The sequence below is a fragment of the Solea solea genome, chromosome 8, assembly GCF_958295425.1.
Source record: "Solea solea chromosome 8, fSolSol10.1, whole genome shotgun sequence".
In the NCBI taxonomy this organism is placed as follows: domain Eukaryota; kingdom Metazoa; phylum Chordata; class Actinopteri; order Pleuronectiformes; family Soleidae; genus Solea; species Solea solea.
This window is the reverse complement of record NC_081141.1, coordinates 20838765-20866392: the sequence shown is the minus strand read 5'-3', so window position 1 is coordinate 20866392 and position 27628 is coordinate 20838765. Positions and strand designations below refer to the sequence as shown.

General features: G+C 43.2%; 1 protein-coding gene across 1 annotated transcript; it reads left to right on the top strand.

The window, feature by feature from the left end:
* Positions 1 to 851: 851 nt before the first annotated feature.
* gas2l1 (growth arrest-specific 2 like 1) lies at positions 852 to 27628 on the top strand. The gene is made up of 5 exons (XM_058636964.1): positions 852 to 2632; positions 13625 to 13732; positions 19659 to 19755; positions 21217 to 21529; positions 22890 to 27628. Exons 1-5 carry the CDS (start codon positions 1925 to 1927, stop codon positions 24907 to 24909), a joined length of 3246 nt encoding a protein of 1081 aa, XP_058492947.1. The 5' UTR covers positions 852 to 1924; the 3' UTR covers positions 24910 to 27628.

Genomic DNA, 27628 nt, shown 5'->3' with positions numbered 1-27628 from the left:
TGATGATTGTTTAGTATTAGTATTTCCAGTTGTACTTACACATTTACGGATTAAAGCATTTGTTACTTTTCATATTAATGCAACACAAATCCTAAAATCAGCTTCATGGCGTAATAAGGCTTACATTTTCATTTTATTATCTGAAATATTTCAAATATTACTTTCTAACTGAACACTTTATTGATCAATTATTCCAAGATAAATGAGGGAAATATCATCTTTTTTTTATTTCCATAGTTGAGAAAAAAAGTGAGAACCTAAAGTACAATACAATGTGCTTGATTCACTTTTATATATATACATTTATTACCTAAAGTACAGTATATTTCTTTATACTTAATTACTGGTAGCAAATACAGTAAGTTGTAATTTGACTTTAATTAATTAGGTGTACATTTGAACACACTTAAATTTAGATTTGAGATTAAAATGTTAATGTGTTATTTAATGTGTTAGGAGGATGCATGGAATGTACTTTTTTAAGTAAAATGTCACAATGTCACAATGTTGGAACTGATCTTTTTGCCGAGTATATTGTCAGTTTACATTTTCCCAGATGAGTTACTGACACCAGAGTAATTAACAGCTGGTGGTTTCAGGTGACGTCTATGAAACGTCAACACGGCCGCGGCTAAATCGCAAATCTAAAGTCTTCATTTCCGCTTCTTGGGGGTGACGCCATCGACCACCTGTTGCCACTTGATTTCAAACAATTCCATAAATGTATTTACCTTAAGAAAATGTATAAAAATGTATTATATTTATAAAATTAATATAACAAATAACAGTCTATTGCATTTTTAAATGGTTATTGACATTAATAAATGTGTAGTAGAAGTTGTGACCTGGGATGGATTGTGTGTCAGTGGGCCCCTGGGCACAGACTGGAAAAGCTAAGGGCCCCATCAAGACATCACATAATAGCCAGTTATTTGGCTCAGGGGCCCCTTAAAATAACATAATCTGTGGTATATGATAGAGGGGCCCCTCCATATACACACAAGATAATCAGTGTTATTTGGCTTAGGTGCCCCAGTAGTGGTGAGGATGTTGGTATAGTAGAGCAGAGACCTTCAGGGGCCCCTGAGCGTGTAATCCATCCTTATTTGTGACACTGTAATGTTATTTGATAATTATGGGAGGGGTGCCCCCTATTCACTCGAGCACCTGCCCCCCTAACATGTCTGTGCACGCCACTGGGAGACAGTGGCGTGTTTAGATGACCACACTTTTTTCCATGCATGAACCCAGCTGGTGAACATGGGGTTAAGTTCTGCTCCTCTGTGCCTGCGCTCAGCGTTCATCCCTCTCTCTGTAATGGGATGTGCCACCGAGTCGCGCTGCTGCTCTTAAGCTGCAGCAGGTCAAACATATTCAGCGCAAGAGGCGGCGCAACATGGGCTGAGCCTATTTGCTCAGGGAAGATGATCTGGAGCTTGTGCTGCAACAGTGTGGTCGTGATTTTTCACCGATGAGGAGCTGATCCGCCTCACGGACAGACACACGGACATGGTGACACGTGGTTCTCTGTGGGTGTGGGTGAGTGGAGCTGCCGGACAGCGGCTGGATTGAACGTTCGTCGCATGGGTGTGTTTTCACCCACACTTGATTCTCACTCCGGGCCCCGGGACAATGCGCGCGGCGAAGGAAACTGGTTTCGCAGAGACGTCCGGAAAACGCATCCATGCGCCAGGGCCAGCAGCAGCCCGCATCCAGAAATGCGAGTGACAACACAAAGCCTGCTTCTGCTGCTGCTGCTGCTGCTTTCACGGAGCTGCGAGAAGAAACCGCACATTGCACAGCGACATGGGTGCGTCAACGAGGTTGTTTCGCTACATTTTGCGGATGAGGCTTTGGCACGCAGCTGCGCAATGAGACAATCCGGATTCATCAAGTAGACTTTATCGATACATAATCTGACAATATGGCTGATCAGAGCAACATCCAGTCCGCCGCCTCCAAGAGCATACGGCCCTTCAAATCTAGTGAGGAGTACCTGTATGCCATGAAGGAGGACCTGGCGGAATGGCTGAACACACTCTACGACCTCGACATCGGTGCGGACACCTTCATGGAAGCGCTGGAGAGCGGCTGCGCTCTCTGTCGACACGCCAACAACGTGAACCGCGCCGCGCAGGACTTCCAGCTGGAGTATCCGGAGGCTGCGCGCTCCATGAAGGTGCCATCCAAAGATGTTGTCTTCCAGGCGCGCAACGCCGTGCCCGGCTCGTTCCTGGCGCGGGATAACGTGTCAAACTTCATCAGCTGGTGCAGACAGGAGCTGTGGATCAAGGACGTCCTCATGTTCGAGACCAACGACTTGGTGGAGAAATGCAACGAGAAGAATTTTGTCCTGTGCCTCCTGGAGGTGGCGCGGCGCGGCTCCAAGTTTGGCATGTTGGCCCCCATGTTGATCCAGCTGGAGGAGGAGATAGAGGAGGAGATCCGGGACCAGGAGAGTCTGCGGAGCGAGGCAGGGGACAAGTCCGAGCAGAGCGTGTCCTCACCGAGCAGGTGTTTCAGTCGGAAGGAGAGCAGTCAGAGTGTGGAGGATGAAGACGAACCTGAGCCAGAGCCCTTCATCTGGCCGCAGAAGAGGGTTTTGTGTGACATGCGAAATTTGGATGAGTTGGTGAGTTGCCAGAGAAAAGATTTCAAAGCTGCAGACCACTGCATATCTGTAGCTGCAGCTGATGCAATAAAAACACTCACTATTTTCCCATAACCTCATCATGATTCACATCCTACACCAGCGTCATTGTATCACAGCTCAGTCTTTTTCTTCATCAAACACTGCAGATATTCTATTCTATCATCTCCAGGCTTCTCAGCCCCAGATGAAGAAATTATCTGTAGGTTTTTTTTTTGTTTGTTGTTTTTGGTGCTTAAAGAAAACCAACCACTCCCACACTTAAACTGTGTCAAAAGTAAGGCACCGTCTGTGGAATGTTCATGTAGGTGCTATAAGGAGAGGCAGCAGATACCCCGTGGGTGTGGGTGTGCACATGCACATGCACATGCATGAACTTTGCATCACGTTGTTTTCAACTGTGCTGTAAAATGTCCACTTACCTGTCAGGGTCAGTCAGTGAGTAACTGACGGAGGAATTCCTGTTGTGAGTCTGAAAAGTCAAAGGTCATATTCTGCGTCAGGAACATTCAAATACTTGCGGTCGTCCTCGGCTCGCTGCCTCATACATGTCCCCTCTTGTCATTTTTGCCACTGAAAAGGTTGACCTTTGACCTTTGCCCAGGCCCTGCCTGACATTAGCTCAATGCAAAGATCTTGTTAGTCAAGTCAAGTCTGTCAGACTGACCTGCAGAACACGTGCTCGGGGCAGAAGTTAGTTTTTTTTTTTTTTTTTATGAGGAGAACGATGTCAGTGTTTGAAACTGGTCAGGCAGCAGGGTCAGGAGCTTCTTCTGTGACCTCTGCAGACACAAAGAAGACAATGTGTAGAAGGTCAGGGCTGCAACTAACAATTATTTTTATAATCGATTAATCCGTCAATCATTTTTCAGATTAATCCAGTAATCGTTTGGTTCTTAAAATGTCAGAAAATGTAGATCAGATACAGTATATATCAAATATTCACATTTAACAAGCTGAAAAATCATTAAAAAAAAAACTTGGTTTTAATTAAAAACAAACAAACATAAAACCGGATTAATCAAGCAATTGTTTGGTCTGTAAAAATGTCAAATAATATTGACAATGTAGATCAGTGTTATATGGAGTAAAAAAAAACCTGAAAATATTCACATTTAAGTAGCTGAAAAATCTGAAAAACCTGTTTTAATTATAAAAAAAATATTCAAACCAAGTACGTGTTTGGTCCATAAAATGTCAAAAAAATGTTGATCAGTGTTATAAGGAGTAAAAGAAATGGAAAGTATTCACATTAAAGAAGCTGAAAAACCTTAAAAACTTGTTTTAAGTACGTTAAAATCGATTAATCAAGTAATTGTTTGCTCTGTAAAGTGGAAATGTCACCTGGAAATGATGATATGATCATTTCTTTGTTACATGGAGCAAAAAAAAACAACCTGAAAATACTCACATTTAAGAAGTTGACAAATATTCAAAGCGATGAATCGATTATTAAAATGACTTCACGATTCATAATCTATGAATCGTTGCAGCCCTAATCCAGACTGTGTGCTGGATTATACCAGTTGAGTGCTTCTCAGGGGAGAAAGTTTGAAAGCCACAGATCGTATATCTATATATCCGTCTTCTCTGACCGTCGCTCTAACACATCCCTCAGCAAACATACACAGACACTGTGTGCACACAGTATCCGTCGTGTTGGTCAGTGGCAGATTCTCACTGATTCAGAGACCTGGTGTTTGTCTGTCATCATTTATCCAGTGAAGAAACATGTTCACTGTGCAGAACAGCACACATCAGCCACACCGGGCTCTTCAAACTTAGAAAAAACCCACTGTGAAAACAAGCCACAGCATTAAAATAGCACAGTATTATCAAGGGTGTATTACAGTCGGTACATTTCCATGCACAGTTAAGTCGATCTATAGTTACAGCTATTTAATTGACTGACTGTTCTCATCCCAGTATACAAACACTATCATACTAACATACTAATACTGTATACAGTTTAAAATGACGCTTTTAGTGTGATTAAAAAACAATAATTTGGGCTTTTCCTAATATGTCAACAAACCAAGTGTTTCCTACTAGTTGTACATAAGTAACACGTCTTGTCTTCAGCTCTGTTGTCCAAAAGATTCCCCGTCTACATACAGTAGATTCATCGGCACTTATTTATTCTGTGAACATGCGAGAGATGAACGGCACTTGAATTTCATGTATTATTCATCGACCTGTTCATGATCTGCATGCACATTTGCACCCAGCAACATTACAACTGATTATATGTGATCAATTCACTCACACAGGGATGTTCTTGACTCGCCTTATAGTAAATGTACGGTAAAATGATAAAATACATTGTAATTACACTTTATTTTAAAGATGTTTATGCTGAAATCCACGTTTTTAATGAGTGTTCGCATGATCACCACGTATTTTACAGCCAATCAGAAGACAAGAAGAGATTCTAGCCAGCATCTTTCAAACTATAGTCGTAATCTGCTTCAGGATCTGCTTCAGTTGAAGATCCAACTGAGGCTTCTTCAGTTCTGACTAACTAGTATTGAGAACCAGGTATTTAACCTCTGAGGCTGACACTGGTCTAGAGAGTCATTAAGTGGAACAATGCAGATCGTTCATCCCTCCCAGTTTCAGGTGGATTGTTGTTAAGTGTTTGCTTGTTGATCCTTTTTGGAAGAGAGCTCAGGACAGCACTGTCGATGGCCTATAGTTGGCGTCTTGGCCTTGAATACAAACCTGACATGGTTTCCCCGAAGCAAGCAACTTCCCAGCTGACACAGGTCTTGAAGGCGGGGTACACCCTGGACACGTCACCAGTGGTTCTGGTATAGGGAAAGTCATATTAAATGTATATTGTCTGTCACTCAGGTGCAGTGCACACATGCTGGTAGTTGTCTGGAGTCACTGTGTGTGTACGAGTGCACCTTTTTCCCCCCCGAGGCAGCACCATGGTTATTGTTCTTTGCCGACAGCCCCATTCTGCATGTCTTTGGACTGTGGGAGAAAGTGGGAGTTCACAGAGAGACAACTCCACACACACTCCACACAGAAAGGCCAGTGGGATTCAATGATCACTCACAGTACAACTTCCTCTTAGAATATCTGGCTTTTCTCTGTCCCTATTGTTGTCTCTCAGCTTTGTTTATTTGTTACTGGGGAAACTGCACTATGCTGAGGTTAATTGCACAATAATGAATATTATTATTATTATTATTCCTTACTTGACTACTTAGCTTGTAGTCATGTAAGGTTAGTGACTCACTCATCTTGTCATGATGTGTCATGTATACTACCTGCCGTTTACAATAGGATGTTAATCTTTAATTAAATCTCGTGCTATTGGCTCAGGTTTATCACACACCCTTATGAAAAATACTCACCCCCACTGTGTACATATGTTCTTACTCATCCCCACAGTGGGCCGGCTTTCCACCCTAAACTTAAGGAAGTGGCTGGCGTCTCATATCCTTCATTGGAGTTTGACTCAATCTCAAAGTTCCCTTTTCCCTTTTCCTGGAGTCTTGTTTTCTCAGGACAGCTGATGGTTCACGTCACTCTGTAATCCATGTAAACATAAAGTTGATCCTGTCCCTTAGAGGATTTTCTTTTAGTGAGACATTATAATATTCTGTAATATGCTGCATTGAGCCTCAGGTGAAGGACCACGATTATTTACCTACACAAATAACTTTTTTCTTTATTTCCTAGGTCTAACACTTTGGCCTTAGGAAAACTCACACACACACACACACACAGGTTTGCGCAGCTATTCTCTTAACTTTCAGGTTTCACTTTAATTTACTACCCTCTTAAATTGAAATGGATGAAAAGGTCAATAATTTTTTTAATCATTTTGAGGATTTTAACCCATTAAATTCCAGTTTTATTACCTAATGTCACTTGTTATTTACAAAAATAGATGAATGCAAAAATGTATTCCGTATTTCAAATGTTGGGTTAATGGGAGAGTTTCTTTTTTAAAATCAGTCTTAGTTATATAGCCACAATATTGAAAAAAATATGAATCTGTAATGTTTTTATTACAGTTTTTGGAAGTGGGCATTTTTGCCCTTTAATGATTTAAGTGTACTGTAAATTTTTATTTTTATTAAATTTATTAATTAATAATAATTAATTATAATTTGAACTCCAAAATTTATAAACAGAGAGACTTTCTTACAAAAAAAGGACACTGCATTGACTTCCATTCAGTCAGACAGACAGCCTAAACAAAGCCGTATCCATAACCTGAACCAGTTAATCCTAACCCTAACCTAACCACAATTCAAATTCCCCTAAGCTAAACCACTTCCTCAGAAATGATGCTTCATTAGGACCCAGTTTTGGTCTCTGTGAGGATCTCGATGCATAGGAATCCATACAGAGCACAATAATCCGCCCATAGAGCTGATGACAATGATAAGAGCTCCACAGCCTCTGATGACTTCCTTCAATCGCCATCTTTCCTTCTTCCTGCTCACTCATATAAACTGGTTCACGTCTCTTCTCACCGCAGGCTTCGACATTCAGCCCTTGTTGTTTAGTTCATGTATGTGCAGGCCCCTCTTTCTCCCATCCCCCCCCCCCCACTCTTATGTCTCCACTGGAGATGATAAAAGCGAAGAGCAGAACAATATGTCTTGTTTGTGGCATTGAAGAGAGGAAATGAATAGACTGCCACTGCTGGCATCGAGGTAATTAGAGGCTGACGTCTCAATCTCTGTGTGGAATCACCAGCACAGCAGAGTGGAAGGGTGACAAATGTGTGCCTTTTTGTCCGTGCGGCTACTCATCACTAGCTTATGGTCCACTTCATGCATTCAGGAAATAGAAAAGGGGTAACAGAGGACGTATCGTGTGCCTAGAGTGACTTTACTGTACACTCTGATAAACCTGACTGCAGTGGATGTTGCTCTGGGAGGCAGAGCGGCGGTGGAGAGAGGGGGGGAAAGGGAAAAGTAGGTCATTATGGTTTGCACTGGGTCACACTTACACGCTTTGCTGAGAGAGCGTGGCATTCTTCAGCGTTTTTCTCCCTCTCTCTCTCTCTAGTGTCACATGCACTCCTAATTGTATGGATTTATTATTTTTTACAGGTTATTTTTCAAGCTTTAGTCCACACTCTGCTGTTTTCCTCGTGAAAACAGCTGACTCCGCGCTTTTGCATAACGTCCGCTTAATGTCTTTATTGTTGTGTTTTCCGTGCTGTTAGCGCGTCTTTGCACTGCTATCGTTTTAATTTGGTTTATATCTGAGCAGGCATCTGTGTGTGTTTGCCGGGTCTGGTGATTTGCTTGCATCTGTCAGTCTGGCTTTTTAGTGCAGAGTCAGAATGACAGAGAGTCCTCAGAGGCACACATAGATTCCTCTAACCTTGCCTGTCTGTAGGAGAGTGCAGAGGGTTGTCGAGCCTTAATGCCATAAACGAGGAAGACACTGGCCCTGATATTTAACTCCTTGCACTTGATTGATAAAGTTGCTCTTTAAAACAGATGATAGATGGGATTATTCACCTTTCAGCACTTGACGTGCGTTCGATTCGTGCATCCTCCCAGCCCCTGATGGACCATTTGTCATGTGGCCAAAGACTGCTATTGATTTTTGGAGAAGGGCTTTTCTTAAAGCGGCTGATTGCGGCTGCCAACGTACGATTACATTTTTCACCCTGATCGATCATACAACATGAACGCTCAGACGGCGTACGATTATCAAAATCATCATTGAATTGTGTGTATTATCGTCTTTTTCAGCTGCTTATTCGAGCTAGATATAGAGACCAGAAACAAACAAAAATGAGCTCAGTTTAAAATACATGTACTAACCAGACGCCATCCATCCGTTTTCTACCGCTTCCACGTGAGGGTCGCGGGTGCCAATCCCAGCTGACATAGAGTGAAAGGCGGGGTAGACCGTGGACACTCTCACACTCACGGTCAATTTGCCTAATCCCCAAATCTGCATGTTTTTAGACTGTGGGAGGAAATCGGAAAACCCAGAGAATACCAACACACACGGAAAACATGCAAACTTGGGTCACGAACCTCTTCTTGGTGCAAAGGCAAGAGTGCTAACCACTACACCATCTGTGTGACCCATGGTTCCTCTAAAATGTCAAAAAATGTCTAAAATAATGGTAAATGGTAATAAAATGTTGCTAGAACTCGATCAACCACAGTATATGACTAGTTGGTTCAGAATCTGCTGTTTATCACGGATCACTATTTAATGAACGGCGCATTAAAACCAATAGAAGCTCAGTTTCAATTCATCTCTATGTGACAGCACAGAATAGCAGAATATACAGTAGACTATATACATAACTGAACCTGCCGCCGCTGGTACTAGCACTTGTAAAGCTCACGAGTCGACACACTAAAGACAACTCCCTTTTTTATATGTCAATATAAACAGTCAGTGCTGCCTCCTCAGAAATAGTCAGCTGAGATCACCGCGCCAATGTATCTGTCTTTCACATTTCTCGTGTTCTTTCGTCAACTCTGGCCTGTCTGACCAGCTGCTAACAGCCATTTTCATATCTCCCCACAGTTCATCCCCTCAGGCCGCAGGTCTAAAAAAAAAAAAGAATTCAGTTATTCATTTCACCCCTCAGGTTGTTTAAAGAGAGGCGCTTGTTTCATGTTTATGCAGGAGGGACAGTCTCTGATAGGAAGCTGTTTTCAGTGTGACTTCACAAGCTGTAGGAATGCTAACTTGTGGGTGGTGGAGCGCAGTAACCCCTCAACTTCCAAAACTCTCCATTCTGCATAACAAGCGCCCCCTGTGGCCTACTTTCCACGTTCCTCTGTGTGTGTGTGTGTATATCTGATGGTGAGGTTGTTTCATCTTGGGAAGTTGCCAATCGTGACAGAAGATCCTCTGTCACGTAACCAAAGCCTTATGTTTGAACGTCTGTATAATCTCTGCTGTAAGAGTAAATCATCTTCCGTCATCAGCAGTCATCTCACAGGAACTGGAAACATTCCTGTGTAAATTCCCGTGGAGCGACTTGTTGTAATGATCAGTTTTTATTGTCGAGTTTTCTTTCTTTTCTTTTTTTTGCAACAACTCTTTGCACAGGAATCATAAAAAAGGGAAAAAGTCACATGAGACCAACACACCCATGTTTGATTAAAGCACGGGAGCAAACTGTCGCCGTGCACTGACACAGTCTGTTTATTTATGAAGACTCACTGTCTGAAAAACCTGTATCACAAAACCAGGAAACTGAAACCAGAACTGCATCCCATTTTGCATATCGATATGCGATACAACGACATTAATCTACAGCACACGGTGTCGCACAGTGACTTAGAGCACATGTGCAGAAAATGGGGGAATCACAGCCAAACAGTCTTTATCTCTGCCACTCCCATTTCCTCCCTTCATCCCCAGGGTTTGCTCGGCCCTGTGGTTTTGCCCGATCTCTTCTACGAATGTCCTTTAAGATGTCTGTAGGTCAGGAAGCGAAAGAATGGAAGAGACTGTTGACTCACACGGAGCACATGACGTGATCTGAGCAGTGGGGCTTTTAATGTTCTCAACATCCCATTGAAGCTGAAAGTGTTTCTCTTTGTGCTCTTGCACAAGCATCTCTGCATTCCTGTCTTCAGATAGAGCCAGCAGATCCCCAGTGTCGGGGCAACACTCAGTCACTGTGTCTCTTCCTCTCCTTTCCTTCTCAAACATCTGCAGCTCCGGCTCAGAGTGTCTCTCATGTGACCTGCATGCATCCATAATTCATCCTACATTTTTTTTTTTCCCCCCTCTCACCGTTCTGGCTCCACTTCCGCATGTTTCCTGCGTGACCTTGTCTCTGTCTCTCTCTCCCTGCAGTGTGTGTGTGTGTGTGTGTGTCCACAGTGAAGACATGGGAAGTGCACACATTTCATGTGCAGGGCTTCGCCGAGTAAATACGTCCAAATGCCAGGGCTGCTATTGATTAAGCTGTTATTAAAACAGCTCCTGGTGTGACTTTGTATCCCGATCCGTGTTTCATACGCAGCTCGGTGTGCGAGAGCTGCCCCTTCCCTCCGGAGGAAAAACTATGAGCTCAGCTGAACGGCTCCCAAACGAGAGAAAGGCTTCTTTATAGCCTGAAAAAAAAGAAGGCAAACTGTACAGTTAAAAGGGGAAGGCTCTGTGTGTGTGTGTGTGTGTGTGTGTGTATATGTGTGTCTGTTGCCATAGCAATCTTTCCATTAACTCACAGGCTGGGGTTTTTCCAAACAGGGCTAGTCCACCTACTGACAGAACGACAGGCGGAGTGACAGAGTAGAGAGAGAGAAAAAGAGGGCAAGCAGATGTAGAAATGTAAGCAAAACAAAGACAAAAAAAAAGAGAGACAAATATAGGTCTGGTCACTTCATGCACCGAGCTAAAAATAAGTGCAACAAAAGAGAGAGAGAGAGAGAAAAGAAAGAAGGCTGGACAGATGTAGGTGAGAGGGGGAACAGGTGAGATGCAGGTGGGGTTTCCTTCCCCTTTAATTTGCACGGTGAGAGAAAGACGGCTGCTATTTAGAGAAAATAACAAGGTGCCTCCTTAATCTTCCCAATCCACTTTAATGAAGGTGTTGTGGGCCAAGCACACACACACAAACAGAGAACATCACAAGCAAAGCTGTACCTCCTGAGCCTTGGATTCAGCTGTATGAAAGGTGCTTAAAAGCAGTGGTTCACTCGGTTCATGCCAGGGCAGCCATGAAAAGGTTACACATTTATCTGTTATGATGATTATACGTGTTGGGAAACTTGATATCCAGGGAAATACCATTTTTAACACCACAGGGGGAGGGATAACAAAAACATTTTTTTTATTTTAAATGAATAGTGCAAGTAAAAGAACAAGAGCACCAGTGACCACGCAATTGTTCAGGTAATCACATGATATGTTTGGTAAGTCTTGTTGCTGGTCAACGTTTCTCAGTTTCAATGTGTGATTTTAGGACGTTAAGTGTTCAGTTATGTTATCTTGACACCGTTTGTGTCCGTACTGTTGCAAATGAGTATTTTATCTGAAACCAAATATGTAGTATTACTGAATATCAATTATTTGACAACACTAATTTATTCATTCTCCAACACTTATCCTTTGAGGGGCAGGTGGGAGCTGGAGTCAATCCCATCTGACGTTGGAGTGAGAGGCAGCATAGACCCCCGGGGGGCAAGTTGATAGATTACTTTCCAGTGAGGCAATTTATCAGACAGTTCCTGGAATAGTTTCTACCTCATTGAGGGTCTTTGGCTGAGAAACAAATAAATGAGAAGCTTTAAAAAAGCCATGGTGAGGGAGCAATAGACGGAATATCAAATAGAAGTCGTCTTCTGGTTTAAAAAGTAAAGTCCGGGAATAAGGACACAAGTCGAAAATAACTCAGTTTGAATGAAGGTTTCAATTATTTTATAACAATAATAATCATCATTTTCCTGAGGAGTTAATGGGCTCACTCACTATAGCATGTGATTTCAACTGTGTCAAATTAGATTTTGTGTGACTGCGCTGTTTGCCGCCATGAGACTCCGTCCATGTTTATACACAGTCTGTGGAAGGAGCCGGACTTGTGTTGCTGTAACATCAGCTTCCCTGTGAACACAAATACTGTTCTCTCCCTCTTCTGTCACTCCGCCGCTCGACTTTCGCTCGCTCCTGCCCGACAAGTACGCGCAAGCCTTTGTCTCGCAGAGAGAGGCCAAGACAAACATCAGAAGTGGGTCCAGGCCTGACTGAGAGAACCCGGGCCTGAGCAACACAGGCGGGCCTCGCTCCACCCTGCAGTTGTCTGACTTATAGTTGACTAATAAGCACCGCCCTGACCACAAGCAAGGGCACCAGCTCTCGATTCAAAACCCAGCTGGCTGCCTGCTGACATCATAACCACTACCACCAGTCTGGTTTCTGAGCTCTCTCTCTCTCCCTCTCTCTCTCTCTCTCTCTCTATCTCTATCTCTCTCCTTCCTTTGTGATGTCACAGGCACAAACACTGTCATGTAACAGCCAGAGTATTCATTAGCACGTCCGCACATTTATTTTTGTGCTTTTGTGGCAGTTTGCGGTGACTTCAATGACCAAAATGTTCTGGAGAGATGGGACGAGGCAGGGAGTTTAATGTGGTCACAGAGAGAGAGGGAGAGAGAGAGAGAGAGTGGGGCGGGGCATGAAGGTGCATGGAATAGTATGAGCGTTTGACAGGAAGATGACGCACACACACACACACACTGAAACACCCTCATATAGCAGGCAGCCGTGACGGCTCATTTCTCGCACAAATTAACAACAGAGTCACTGTTTCGTTGACACACAACCAGCAGCTCTTTGGTCACTGTCACACATGTATGTGTCTAAACATGATTCAAAGTGAGGTCAATGACCTCAGGAACGGGAAGGGATGGATAATACGGCACTGTGCCAAAGTCTCAGGGCTTCACCAGCTTTGTTGTTCTTTTTGTTTTTATGGCAAATTCTGGGCGTTTGGATTGAATCTTGAACAAACCTGGCTTCATAGACATGAAATAGTCGGACAAACACAGGTTTTACCTTTAACAGTTATTATGGTTCCACTCCACTCCACTCAGCGTTGTGTTATTGTTCAAGTGGAAGTGTAGGTCACACTAAATACTTGACCTATTAGACCTATTTTAAAACTGCAGCAATTATAACTAAGCAATTATACTTATAATTATAGTCATTATAGTATTCTATAGCAAACCTTATTGTGGCCTCAGGTTATTGCATAGTACTGTGTATGTGTGTATGCTTGTATTTGTTATCTCTTTAGGACCTATTCTGGCATAAACACAGGACCAGTAGTCCTCACGGAGACCAAAGCCTGGTTCTAATAAGGCAGAACCTCATTTCATTAACTGGTTATGGTTAATGCTTTGTTTCTGCTGTTCAAATGAATGGAACCTTTCTCTCTGTGTGTATATGTGTGTGTGTGTCATCATATTTGTGAGCTCTGACTGATAACATGTCTTGTTTTCTTTTCTTCAGGTCCGTGAGATTCTGGGCCACTGCTCCTGTCCGGCTCAGTTTCCTATGGTCAAGGTGTCAGAGGGGAAATACAAAGTGGGCGACTCCAGTGCTCTCATCTTCATCAGGGTGAGTTGTCATCACCAGAATATTGTTTCTAGAATATTCTATCAGTGTGTGTTTGTGTATTTTTAGTGTTGTGTTATTTTGACAGAGACTGAGAAAACCATCACCGGTAAAGTTGATGAAAAGTTTTAAACATATGTCCTTGGTTTGACATTGTCAAGCCTCACAGAACCAAGTAATATGTAAAATGTTCAGAAACATATATATACTGTATATAAAAGAAAAAGCAAAGGTAAATACCGTAACTTTCTTTTAAGGCCACTTTCGAAAGCAGGATTAACACAATGGAACCCTGACATTGTGACGTGCATCACTGATAAACAATGACATCATTCATCTGCCCAATCCTTATAGTAATAATAATAAAAAAATATTCCTTCAAGGAAGCATAATTGTCCACTCCCACATTGATAAGAGCACTAAAATATCCCTTTAAGGCATGTTTAGAACAGATAAATACATGTGTGTCACTCAAAATTATAACTTATTCTACAGGAAACCTTTAGAAGATTTTTTTTATAGATAAAAAGAATACAAAAACTGGAAATTGGCAATAAGACTTCCTGTTTCCCTGCACCTTTGTTTTGTGTTTACATGTGTGCCCTCTGATGGTTGACCCTAAAAGTCATGTTGTCAGTCACAGACTTTGAGGGAACATAATTACCGTGTTGCCCTAAATCACTGTATATAATTAGAGGATTATCATAACCAGAAAGAAAAGCCAATACGACCTAAAATAGGTTTGTTTGGCCCAAAGTGTGAATGACTGCAGAGGCCTGCATTGATTCTATGGAACCATATGGTGCAGACATATGGCATCGTATGCTGTTTCAACAAGAGCAAGGTTATGTACAGTAGTAGCAACAGATACACGTCTCTGCTGCTGGGCTGCATCAGAGCACTGTGTATAACAACAATGTGATTTCTCTCGCTCTCATCGGAGTGTTTACACACTGCCGTCATCTGGACCACTCCCAGAACTCTTCTACTTTTTCCACTGAGACACAAATAGTGCTTTAGGTCATTTCCTGTGTTGGTCCTTATCTTGGCTCTAACCTGTTTCTGCTGGACTGTTTGTCTCCGTATGAGAGCTGCTATTGTACCCACGTCAGGCCTCAGAGGACTGGGCAAGGCTGGATGGCTGATACCGGGGATCGATTCGGTCTCAATTACCTAAAACGTACCGCAGCCACAGTAATGGACTCTTTGGGGAAGCTTTCCAAGTTGGCTGCATTGACAGGATTGGGACGCCTAACTGTGTGTAATGTCGATATTTCATCAATTTGACTAGCGCCACTTCATCCAGACCGGGACACGCGATACATGCTCTCTCACCCATCGTCTACCACTTTATCCTCCAGATGAGGGTCGCGGGGGTGGGGTGGGGGCGCTGAAGACAATCCCTGCTGAAAGGCGGCGTACAGCCTGGACGAGTCGCCAGTCCATCGCAAGGCCACATAGAGATGAAAATCACAGGATACCTCATGATGCGATACGATATGATACGATACGATGCAAAACAATACAATACGATACGATGTGAAGCGATACCAATAATATCACAATACAACAAGTCTGTGATAATCACTAAATTACAAATTACAGTCATATAGCGAAACATCTTGAGACCTGTCTAACTGAAGAGAACAAAACATTAAGGTGAAAAGATAAAAGTGCAGGATTTAGAGAACAAAGTGCACACTTCTCTGCCATGTGGCCATGTGATATACAACATGCTAAAATATACACCAGTTTCATGCAAAGTGATTTTGAGTAAGGCTAATTTCAAAGCTGCAGTGTGGAACTTGTTCTTGTGGATGTTATTATTCTGCCTCTCTGTGGTCAAGTACAACTGTGAGAACAAGCTCTGTCAGGCAATACTATCAGAGCTGCCTGAGGGAGTGTTTGTGTGTAAACACTGGCAGTGCAGAGGCGGGTGGGGTCAAGAACCTTTTAGCCCGTCCAACTGCTGAAAAACTGGGCAGTGGAATTCACTTCTGAAACTGTTAACGGGTGCTTCTCTCTGTTTCCAGCCTGTTTGCATTCATCTTGTTTTACTAGAGCAATGTTGGTGTGGATATAAAATGACATCCCATAAGGGGATATTTGAACATTATTGTAGCAGAGAGGAATCTACATGTAGTAGTTTAGAGAGTAATAATGACTTTTAGTTATTTGGTCCATACGATGCCAGAAAATGTTAAAACATGTTGACAAACACCTGATGTGTTTCTGTTTTGTCCATAAACCAAAAATGATTTAGTTTTAATGATTCATTTGTTATATAGAGCAAATAAAATTAGAAAATAGTCACGCTTAAGAAGAAGAAAAAGCAGAGAGCTTGTTTTAATTATTAACCTATGAGTGGAATCAGCAGTTTCCAAATGACTGGTAAACATAATAATAATATTTTGTAGCCACTCTCTGTAAAAGATTAAATATGAATTATAAAATAGGCCAACATTAAAAAAAACCCAAACATGTGCACATTTATGAGCTTGTCAGAGAGATGGGATCAGCTCTCTTCATCCCGTCTCCGCCCTCGTGTCACTGGGGATGACAGCGACTACGTCCATGTGCCCGAGCGCCTGCAAGTGCACTCAGCACATTCCCCTTTCTCTTCAGAGGGCAGGAAGCAGGCCGTTCCTTTGAAAACCAACAAACCCCCTATTCAGCTGCCAAAGGATCGAACAAGGATCTCAAGCTGAATGAGGGGATGAAGTGGAGAAAGCAAATGGTCGAACGTGTCCTATATGAACAGAGGGAGGGAGGGAGTTAATAAGGCGTCTTTGTCCCCGGGGGAGTTTTCTCCCTGAAGGGAACGGATGCCTCTGCTTGTGGGCCACAACAGCTGAAATGAACCGTGAGTGTAATTTTTGAACCGGCAAAATTTCAAGGAGAAATTTGTTCAACACGCCCCCGCAATGATGACAAGACGTGCCTCTGTTCGCTGTTGCCATAGAAACAGGATTGGGTCTCTCTCTCTTTCTCTCTTTTCTCTGGTGTAGTCTGTCTGTAATATATATACTCATTCAGTGCTTGGTAAATCTGGCAGCTGAGCCACAGATTCAAAGAGGAAACATAGTCCCAAAACAGCAGAGTCCTCAGTGGCACTGCGGTGTGATACAGACAATACACCACAGGATACAATGAAAGGAAGATGCCTTCCTCAAGTCAATTTCTACTCGTAAAGACGGGGGAATCTTTACAAAGATTTGATTGTAAAACATGACCAGCAGATGATTCATCTGCTCCGTATGTGGAGTTGTTTTTCAGTTAGCCCTGTCAGTCTTTGTCATTTTCATCCAACCTTTTAACCCTCTCCTTTATTTACTGTTTTTTTTTTTTTAAAGTTTATCACTGAAATATAGACACAGTCTGAACATCATCCTCAAGATGTGGGTTAAACAAAGGGATCTGAGCTCTGCCTGTGAGATTATTAAGCAGACGACGTCGAGCGCTGTAAACCTGTCTGAGCTCACACTGGCAGATGAATTGACTCTGCTTCCATCAGGGCGTCTCTGTGTGTCGTCTGCTCGGAGAACAAACTCCCAAGTGTAGCAATCTTCTTACTCATCTACTCAACAATAACGCGATGGCATTTATAATTTCACTACTTTTAGAATTTAGTCATCGAGATCCTGTCCCCGGTTTCTGTTTTCCTTCTCTTTAGATTTGTATTTATTTGTCTATGTGATCGATAGTTGTGTTAGTGAGTTTCAGACTGCTCTGCAACACACAATAAATAAAGTAATAATAATAATAATAATGATAAATGATTACTATCAGTTTTTGTTGTGTTTTTGTCAGCTTTGTCCGTGTTTTTGTTGTTCCAGTGTCTCTCATCACATCACAGAACCTAAAAAGTGTCTGTCGGGTAATGAGCTAATGGTCTGGAGATTTGTATTGTGCAATTACGTTTTATGACCCTTCTATGATTCTCTTTATAGTCGTTATCACACTGCAATAATCATGTCGGTCTATTTGGATTCCCAGAGCCTTTTTCCCCCATTATGACAGCTTCTGCCCCTCACTCGTTCATCGTCTACCGTCTCATCCTCTTCATCCGTTCACTCTCACATTCACACCTTTAGTCTATTTAAATGTCCAATTAACCTTTGCATGTTTTTGGACTGTGGGATGAAAACCTTGAGAAAACCCAAAACAATGAGAGACAAACTCCACAAAGAAAGTCCCTCAGTCAAACCGAGATTCAAACTTGTGACCTTCTTGCTGTGAGGCAACAGTGCTAACCAATTCCCCCTCGTGTAACAAGCTACTGCTCCTTTATAATCAAAAACAAACACAATTTAATAAGAGAAATTAGAAGCCTTGTATGTGGTATAATGCAGTGATTTCCAAAGACTGGTTCAGGAACCACAGATGGGTCACAGGAGATTTTTTAGGGTCCCCAAACATATTTGCTGAATTTTCCCGACCCTTTTGCGGAATGTATTAATTAAAAATGAAATGAGGTGTTACAGAGTTAGTCGCCACACGATTGCTCTTGTCACAGTTGATATTTTGCTATTTGGGTCAAGGTTGTTTTCCATCTTTAAAAGTCGATCTCTATATAGGACATTTTGGGAAACATTGGTAAGCTCTTCCTTGGACCATAACCTACTTCCCCGGAAAATTTGATCTAAATTCATCGTTTAGTTCTCGAGTTATTTTGCTCAAAACAGACGGAGGTGAAAACACAAGCCCGTGTGACGTGAGTCAGTGACAGCAGATCAACCGTGTTGCGACGTCATACAGTACCTCTCCAGGTTGTGACCATTTTGTCAGCTGACCTCTGTCAACTTCAAATATGTGAAAGTTCACTCCATCCACCGCGATCCAAAGAATATGATATAAAAGTCACTGTTTTTTCCACAGCGCTAAACCTGTCACTGACACAAAGCCGCAGCAGTGGAGAGTAAGCAGTTTATACTCTCAGGTCTGGTAGAGATAAGCAGATCAGCTGTTGCGATGGATTTGATGTAGTCAAGGAGCAAGGTCACCGAAGAGACCTGTAATGGATTACATCAGAGAGAAGAAGGGGTCAGACACTGGAGCACATATCATGTCTGGGACTTCTCCCCCCTCTGGTCACTCTCTGGTCAGGGAGGCTCTGCCACGTGTGAATTGGTGGAAATAAATAAACTCGGTGCCAGCCCACACACACACACATGTGCCACTGTGTAACCTTTCAAACATGTGGCTGACAGACACTGTTACACAACCGGAGGCGAGGGACGCATCCGCAGTGCTGTCACGTCAGGCAAAGTGAGTGTGCTGCTTCAGTGAAGGCAGCTTTTGCCTGGAGGGAGTGACGTTCTCGGGCCTGATCTTGTGTGTGTGTGTGTGTGTGTGTGTGTCTCTCAAAGAGCAGAGGAGAGTAGGAAGTGACATATCCACCAACACCAACACTCCCCTCTGGTATGGCTACCCAGGCCTCCTCCTCCTCCTCCTCTCTTCTTGGCTCCTCTCATAACTTGACGCTCGGCCGAGGAGTGGGGAGGACAGCAGGAGTGAGTTGTTGCCATGCTAATTCACCCTGAAAACACAGGGTAGCCAGCTGAGAGGCATGGGAGAGAGTGGCCAAAAAAAAAAAGGCCTTTCACAGCTCTCTGGCTCTTTATTATGCTACGCTACTCTTGTTTGTGAGTTGGCATGGTAATGGACAGCCCTCATAATGGCAGCAGCTGGGGGTGATGTGGGAGAAAGAGGACGATGGGGGGCAGGGAACGGCAAAGGGTACAGGCAGGGGTGCATCTATTACGTAACACTCAGGGGTGGCCCACCATCAACAAGCTGCCCCCAGTGGAAGAATTTACATATCCATTAACTTGTGTGTTCAATGAAGGTTTAGCCATTTTATCTGCACTTGAATGTGTTTATTGCTTTTTGTCTATTGAAGCCTCGATTTCTCCTTTTTCTGCCTCAGGTCCTCCGTACTCATGTGATGGTGCGCGTCGGAGGGGGCTGGGACACATTAGAGCACTATTTGGACAAGCATGACCCGTGTCGCTGTGCCGCTTTTGGTGAGTTCACTTACTGTTCCCTACGTGTTAAGCCCTTACAAAACCACTTAAGTGTTGCGACACCAATAAAGGATTCTTGTCTCATGTCCCTGTTTGAGATCAGACACTGCTGGGCCTCTGGAACTTCAAATTCAAAACCAATAACTTTTGGATACGTGTAATGGAAAATCACAGACACAAGAGTGTCTCCATATGGCCTTGAAACACACCTGCAACAACATGTGACTTAACTTTTCTTCCCAAGGTTCCAGGCCCTAATCTATGCCTGGTATCAGCAGGTTCCCACACTCTGTCTAACGAACTGCGGGTTAGACAGACACTGTTTGGGCCCCCCCATGTGTCGTGGTGGGGCCCAAACTGTGACTCCTTTCTCTGAAACAACTGCACAGACAGTCTTGATGCTCAGTGCTTTCTGCTCATCTTGCAAGAAGAATATTTTACGTAGTCTCATTAAGGTTTTGCCACAACAACATGTCGCCATAATTTATACAGTTCTAAAAAAACTCGTTGTTATGTATAATATGCAGTCTTGTTTGTTTTTGTTATGTCACCCAGCAACAATCAGTCTGAATCCCCACCGGCCTTATATCCCGTGAAGAATTTTATGCCTGATGATAAATGCTGCTGCAAGTCACGCTGACACTGACTCTGATCCCACATCAACACACCTGCGCTACTGCACGTCTCAACACGTGTGAACCTGGCACTTGAACTGCTCCGTTTACCATCAGGTTGGGGAGCAGCACAGTGACACACAGCTCATAGCTGTGCTGGGCGAGACCTGTCCTTTAATCTCCAAGCCAGGACAGGCAGCTGGACAGCTGACACCAGATTAAGTCATAATTAGTGTCCCAGCCCATGCTCAAGACCACACAATATTTTTTTAGACATATTTTTATTTGAGAAAATGGATTTGTCCACTCTTATGTTCAATAATGAGCGTGTTCTCTCATATTAGATAAGAGAGTACACGCTGATTGACTGGTTAGACTACAGTTTGTAAGAAACAGTTGACTCTTTCACTCATCCCTCGCTTTCCCAAGCAAGTCAGGGAACACTGGCCTTCATATACATGTTATTCTTCTTTGTTTGTGTAGTAAGTTTCCACTTCAAAACTCTTAATACATGCTGTGGCTGTGTTTCTTTATTCTGGCTGCTGTAGAAACAAAACAGCGGTTTCAGTAAAGCATCAAGAACATATGAAAGGGTTGCTGTTACTAACATACTTATTATAAGTATTATGTTTGAATTCTGCCAATAAACCAGAATAAAAGTCCACCTCTCTGGCTCAAGAAAGTAGCAAAAGTACTGTATCCTCTGCTGTCGAGATGTGGTTAAATATGGCTGTGTACAGTTTGTCTGGCCCTCACACAGACTTTAATCAATTCTAATTGTACAGGCTGTCTGACCATGTGGGATAGAAGTGTGTCTGAACAGCTTGTCATTAATCTGTCTCCACAGCCCACCGCTACCACCAGGCTAAAGCCAGCGGCCAAGGTCAGGGGACGCAGAGTAAGTCATCCAGCGCCCACTCCTCTCGCTCCACTAGCCCAGGTCCACACTGGCGAAATGACGGCATCGCACCTTACAAGCCCACGGACAGGCGCACCACAGAGCTCCCCTCTGCTCCAGGTGCCTCCTCCTCATCCTCCTCCTCCTCCACACGGCCAGGACGATCACAGAACACCTCAGAGCTTGACTCCGGAGGACCTCGTAATCTACTTCCACGGCCGCCAAGGGACCGTTCAGAACCTAGACACTTTACTCCCCTCAGGTAAGTGTGTGGTTGTCTGTGCAAGTGTGTGTGTGTGTGTGTGTGGATACGGATACGTGTGGTACCAGCGATGAGAGATTAATCTCTCACCAGCTGCCTGACAGGGCCGACTTAGTTTTTGCTACTTGCTCTCTCCTGCCCATAGACAGGTAGGCACACACACAAATACACACACACACAAATACACATGCACACATGGAACCACACTCACAAACACACACAGATGCCAGGAAGCCTCAGATTAAACCAGAGCAGATTTAACTAATCTCATGTGACATTGTCCTGTCAAATCCGTCTCACACAGACGCCCCACAGCACCCCCCAGTGGCAGACACCAGACATGTTTCCTCAACTCTCCTTTCTCCACACCCTTAATTTAATTACTTAGACTATGAACTGTACTGAGATCTGAACTGGGATCCTCACAGAGGTGTGTCTCAAGCCATTCTCCACCTCACTTTGGTCTCTGATGAGATTGTGAAGTGGTGATCAAGTAGTAGAAGTGGGTGAATCAGATCCAGAGTTGTGGCATGTTGAGATACTCATGATTAGCTGTTTCATTGAAAACTATTCATGCTCTCACTGAAGCTAACAAATGGTTAAGTTGGTCAAATACCCTCCCTCTCAAAAATGCAAAAGCTCCATTGTTTAACACAATTAGGAACCGAAGTGTGGTTTACTTTGGCCTGGAGCCAATGTGTGGCTCATGTCTTTATTGAGCGATGGCTCAGTCTCGACGTCAGACGAGCAGCTAATTTGAATTAACCCTATGTGGCTGCGGCATTGCTTTACAAGTGCGCCAGACGAGATAAAGACTAATCTCACAACCATCCGTAGACAACTGTTCACAGCTAACTGGGGAAGTGGGTCAACAGGTGGACAGCACGCAAACAGATTGCCTTGCCTGAATATGTACAAATATAGTTTCTAAGGATAACTTAGAAGAAGTCAGGCTTAATAAAACAACTCAACTCAACTCAAGACACAGTGTGGAATCTAAATGCAAACAAAACTTTATTCTCACAGACTGAAAACACAGGACTGTAGCATACTGTCATTCCTAATCTTTAAATACATGGATTGCAATAAAACAACTCAATATACAGTTTTCCGACGTTTTAGATGTTTTAGTTATTGCAGAAATGGTAAGAAAACCATCAGGATGTATTTTTTTTGTTATCTTAAAATAGAACTATATGCTTAAACACACCTTACTTATATCCAGAACAAATTTCATTGCCCTGATCTCATTTTGTTATTATTGGGATTGGGAGACCCCTAGTGGCCGAAATTACACATTGTACTTTTATGTCACTATGGCATTTTATAGCTGACTTTGTGTCTTTTCCCCAAATTGTAGGAATAAGGAGACAAAGCTGCCACTGACAAGACGTCTGTCTGGAGACAGTGACTCCTCTACAGCTTCATCTAAGGGAGGAGGAGGGGGACGGCCGTCTCTCGGTGGTGCCTCTCGGCGCTCCGGTGAAGACGTTATCCTACTTGTTAGTCGCAAAGACGGGAAGCATGCAATTGAGAGGCCTGGAGCAGGAAACCAGACCCAATCGCCACGCCCCTCACAGCCCCGCGCACGCAGTCAGTCCCGTGAACGTTCTGCACTCGCCCCGGTACTCAAACCCAACCCTCCACAAGGATCCTCTGATGGTACGAGGACAACCCGTACAGAGAGGGGCCGAAACGAGGGCCCAAGAAGGTTCCATGTCCCGCGCTCCCAAAGCCAGAGTAAGATACAGAGCCGTACTCGATCCGGTGATGCCAGCCCTGGTCCTGCGTCCTGCTACAGAGACCCTCAGCCCCCACTGTCAGACAGACGAGAGGACCTGAGGGCCAAACAAATGCCCCCACCTTCTCCCAGAATAGGTGGTGGGTTCTCCAAGAGACAGTCGTCCTCATGCTCTAATTCGCCTATTAAAGGTATCCAGAGCAACAACAGCTCCCCCAGCAAAAAAAGTATAACTACTCCCAGACCTCCTGCCCCTCGCTCTCCCTCCCTAGGAAAAAGCAGAGTGCTGCCACCAGTAACCTCAGGAGGTCGGTGTTCACCACACTCATCTCCCCGCAACTCTCACCATCATTCTACTCGCTCCCCCAGGATTTCACAGGGCCCTCGCTTCGCTGGGCGTGGGCAACATAGAAACAAGCCTGGCCTAGAGCACCATGAGCCTGAGGAGGAAGGACTGAGCCTTGGTTTCAAGATGCTTCCAGTGCTGGACCCTCGGAAGGAGCAAGACTTGTATCGCAGTTTTGAGGCCGAGTTTCTGGCCAATACACAGCAGGCTAGAGTAGTGTCTAATAAACCTGCAGCAGGAGCTGAGACACATTCAGTGCCAACACTCACTGAGACTAATGACTCCTCCTCTTCTAACTCCTCCACATCTTCCCTGAATGTCGGGGCAAAGATAGGAACTCTGCCCGACCTTAGGGAGTCTAAGAGAACTAATCTTCGTCATCTTCCAGTCGATGACCCCTTAAATTTACTGTATGGACACAATCCTAGAGGAACACCTAACTTTGGACAAGGGGTGCCTGAATACTGGGGGGAGCGTGGAGGGGGTCTCAAGAAGCTCCCAGCCATCTCTAGCTCTATGGAGGAAAGGGAGATGCCAACTTCTCCAACTGGCATTGGAGATAAAGACTCAAACAGGTTAATGAATCAGGTCCCCACACAACCTGCTTTTCACTGTAGGACTATGAATGGAGACCATGGAGGTGGACCTTCAATGGGAGAGTTGACAAATCAGCAGGGTCAGCTTGGGTGGGACACAGGGCCTGAGGGAGATGTTCCTCAGGGGAATCACCAGCCAAACTTTTCTCATGACCTGGAAAATGATGAAGGGAGTGATGACCTCCCACCCCCAGAGGCTTGTCCATCCCCTGTGCCTCTTCCCCCCTCTGAAGACTGCTCCTTCCGGGATTCCTCAAGTGAAAGCTCTTCGATGTGCTTTAGTTTGAGTGAATCCCGTTCAGACTCCCCTCCGCCCTCTTCACCCCTTGCCAACGGGGACACTGACGGAGAACTGCTGCAGACTAAGAAAGGGCAGAAGAAAGCAGACGGGGCAATTCCTATCTCAAAGCACAAACTTAGATCAAGAATCAGGCCTCGCACTGACAACAGGCCAGAGAACAGCCCCTCGCGTATCCCTACCCCAGTCAGCTACAAAGATCTGCAGGCTCACAACCCTCTCTCCCCCTGCCGCACCCCACCTCTGTCCCCTCAGTGTTCTCGCTCCACTGGTCATCCAGCCACATGCAAGAGCCTGCACCAGGCCTTTGCGGACATGACACGTTCCCCAGTCATGGGCAACAAAGGCTGCTCGTACCCGAGACAGTCAGGAAGCCTGGATAATGAAGCTTGGATGTAGCACAAAACTGACACATGACATGAAGGGTTGTTGTTGTGGTGGTGGTGGTCATGTCATTTGACTACTGTGTAAAAGAAAAAAAGATGTAAGACTGGGCTACGGACTGTTTTCATTGCATGTCAAACACTCCTTCTCTTTTGCTTATCGTCTCTACCGAGATTTTCTGCAGGTGGTTCACATTTGCTTTTAATTTGCACTCAAGCCAAAATATTTATTACCAAAAGAAAAGGTCTTTTTAATCCTACTTTTAATGTTGTTTCAAAGAATGCATGGGGATGCTTTTGCCAATGTGGAGTGTTTTTTGCTTGTATTTCATTTTTTTTTTCTTTGCAAAACATTTAAAGAGATTTAAAATTGTGTAAACACTAACTCAACCCTCAGTTTCACTGATTAGCTCCCTCTTGTGGTTCAACATAGCATCTCAGCTTGCCTTGACAGAGCTGATATTATTTATGACTGTGATATTCTACATCTCTTCACATATAATGGTCCTCACTTATGGCTCAATGTACTCATACTGACAATATACTAATAGGTAACACAGACAGTGGTACACTCATCATCTTTGTGACTTTATAAGCCAGACATGCACTACTAATCAATACTCAATTGTCGGATATAATGTATGATGTCAGCTTTTCACGATAGGTTTCGTGTAGTCGAGATATTCAATATGATTTACACGTTTTTTTTAAGATCATGTTTAATACAGTAAAACATTTGAACTTTTAAGTGGATTAAGTGTAAACATTTTAAGGAGCAGTGTCAATGTCACTGAAAGAGAGTTACTTCTCTGACCAAACAGTTCTCTGGAATACAATAATGTGCAAATGATAAGAAGAAAGAATGTGTAAATAACATGTTGGCAAGGCAGAGAGATTTGGGTATTTGTGTATATATAAAAAAAGGAATTGGATATTCAGTTAAATGTACATATTCACTCTATTAAGTTCTTTGCTGCCTTAGCTATGCAACATTGGTGTTGGAAAATGCCTTGACAATTCCCTTTGCCTTAAAAATTCTATTCACATTATTAATTCTTTGAATGTTTTTGCTCAATATCACAAAGATCCATTGGCTAACACTGTTCATGTGAACAGAAATTGGAGAGATTTTGAAAGTGAATGTGGTAGAAAAAGCGAGCGACATTGCCAATTTTATTTTAAATGATACTTGGTGTAGGTGTTTCATTCATCACAAAGCTATTTAATTTATTGCCTCTGAAACTTAACAGTTATTACACAAAAAAAGCCTCATAACCATAGCAGATTGATTTTTAGAGACTGTGTATGGGGACATCTAGTGGTTAGAGAAAGACGTGATCTATTTACTTTTTCATGCTTTTGGAATAAGAAGACACACCGGTGCTGATTAGAGCCAACTGAGCCAGAGACAATGACACAAGGTGACGTTTGATGCTGGCTGAGGGAATGATTTTGACTTGAGTGACTGCATGTGTGCAATAGTGCATGCATAATAGATTCTGTAACTGGATATCAGTGTTGTCTCGTTAAGCTCTTGCACATTTGTCGTTGGTTTAAGAGACCAGGCTCCAGCTACAGTACTTCTGTTTTTAAGTATTTAACAGCACAGGCGGGGACTTTTTCCAGTTTATTTGAAGGTGAAGGTGTAGGAACTGTGGTGTCACTGCTCTGTAGAGATAAAACTTAACATTCATTAAGTATCTTCCATAGAAATTGTGGATACAGTGTGCGTAAGATGGGGGAAAATAATCTGTTTTTGCAGGGCAGTGACACATGATTGTGAAAGAGTGTGATTACCCATGATTGTATATATTGTATGAGAATATGTATAGAGTTTGAGAGAAGAGGGGAGTGATGTCGGTCTAATTTATTTATTTATGAAATCAAGTCTTAATGGACTCAAGTGACATCTATGTCCAAAGTGCTGTGAGTGTGTGTGTTCAGGTTAGTGCACATGAGGTGGGTCATTTCTTTTTTTAATTCTTTCTACACAGTTTACTGTGAGCAAACAAAATCAATGTATAGTTTGCATTACCACAGATACAGTAACTGGCTCCTTGTTGCTACAAATAATTTATGATGTATGAGTGTTCACTTAAATTGCTTTATCCTTCACATGAGGGTCGCGGTGGGGCTGGAGCCAATCTCCAGACGGAAAGGCCGGGATTCGAACCTTCTTGCTGTGAGGCAATAGTGCGAGCCACTATTCCACTGTGCAACCCATTTATCTGTATTGTTTGAGCTAAATGGATCCAGTATGTATGTATGTATACACAGATATTTTAAAGTGTTGTGCTTTAAATTCAAATTTGATTTTTTTTTGGCCTATTTAAAGACATTGTCATTTGTATCAACCATAGTTTTCTTAAGTCTACCAGTTCTGTAAACTGTGACTTAAACATTACATTTGTAAAGCAACGATTGAAATGTATGTGATTAAAAGATTGTCCTTCTTTGCAAATTTTCATTCAAGTCTTTCCCTCTCCCCCTCTCTTTCCCCAGTCAGCAGAATCTGAATGTTAAGGGTCAGATGGTTTCCCGTTTGCTAATGTTGCTTTCACTAGAACTCCAGTTAAATGTACAGATTGCTTGACACTTTTGAATTTGTACAGTTATGTGTGTATGAAATAGCAATACTGCAACATTTCTCAGTTGTTGTTTTTTTTTGGTTTTGTTTTGTTTTTGAAAATAAAAGTACTGTCAAGTTGTTCTTGTAATAAACACCTTTCTCTGAA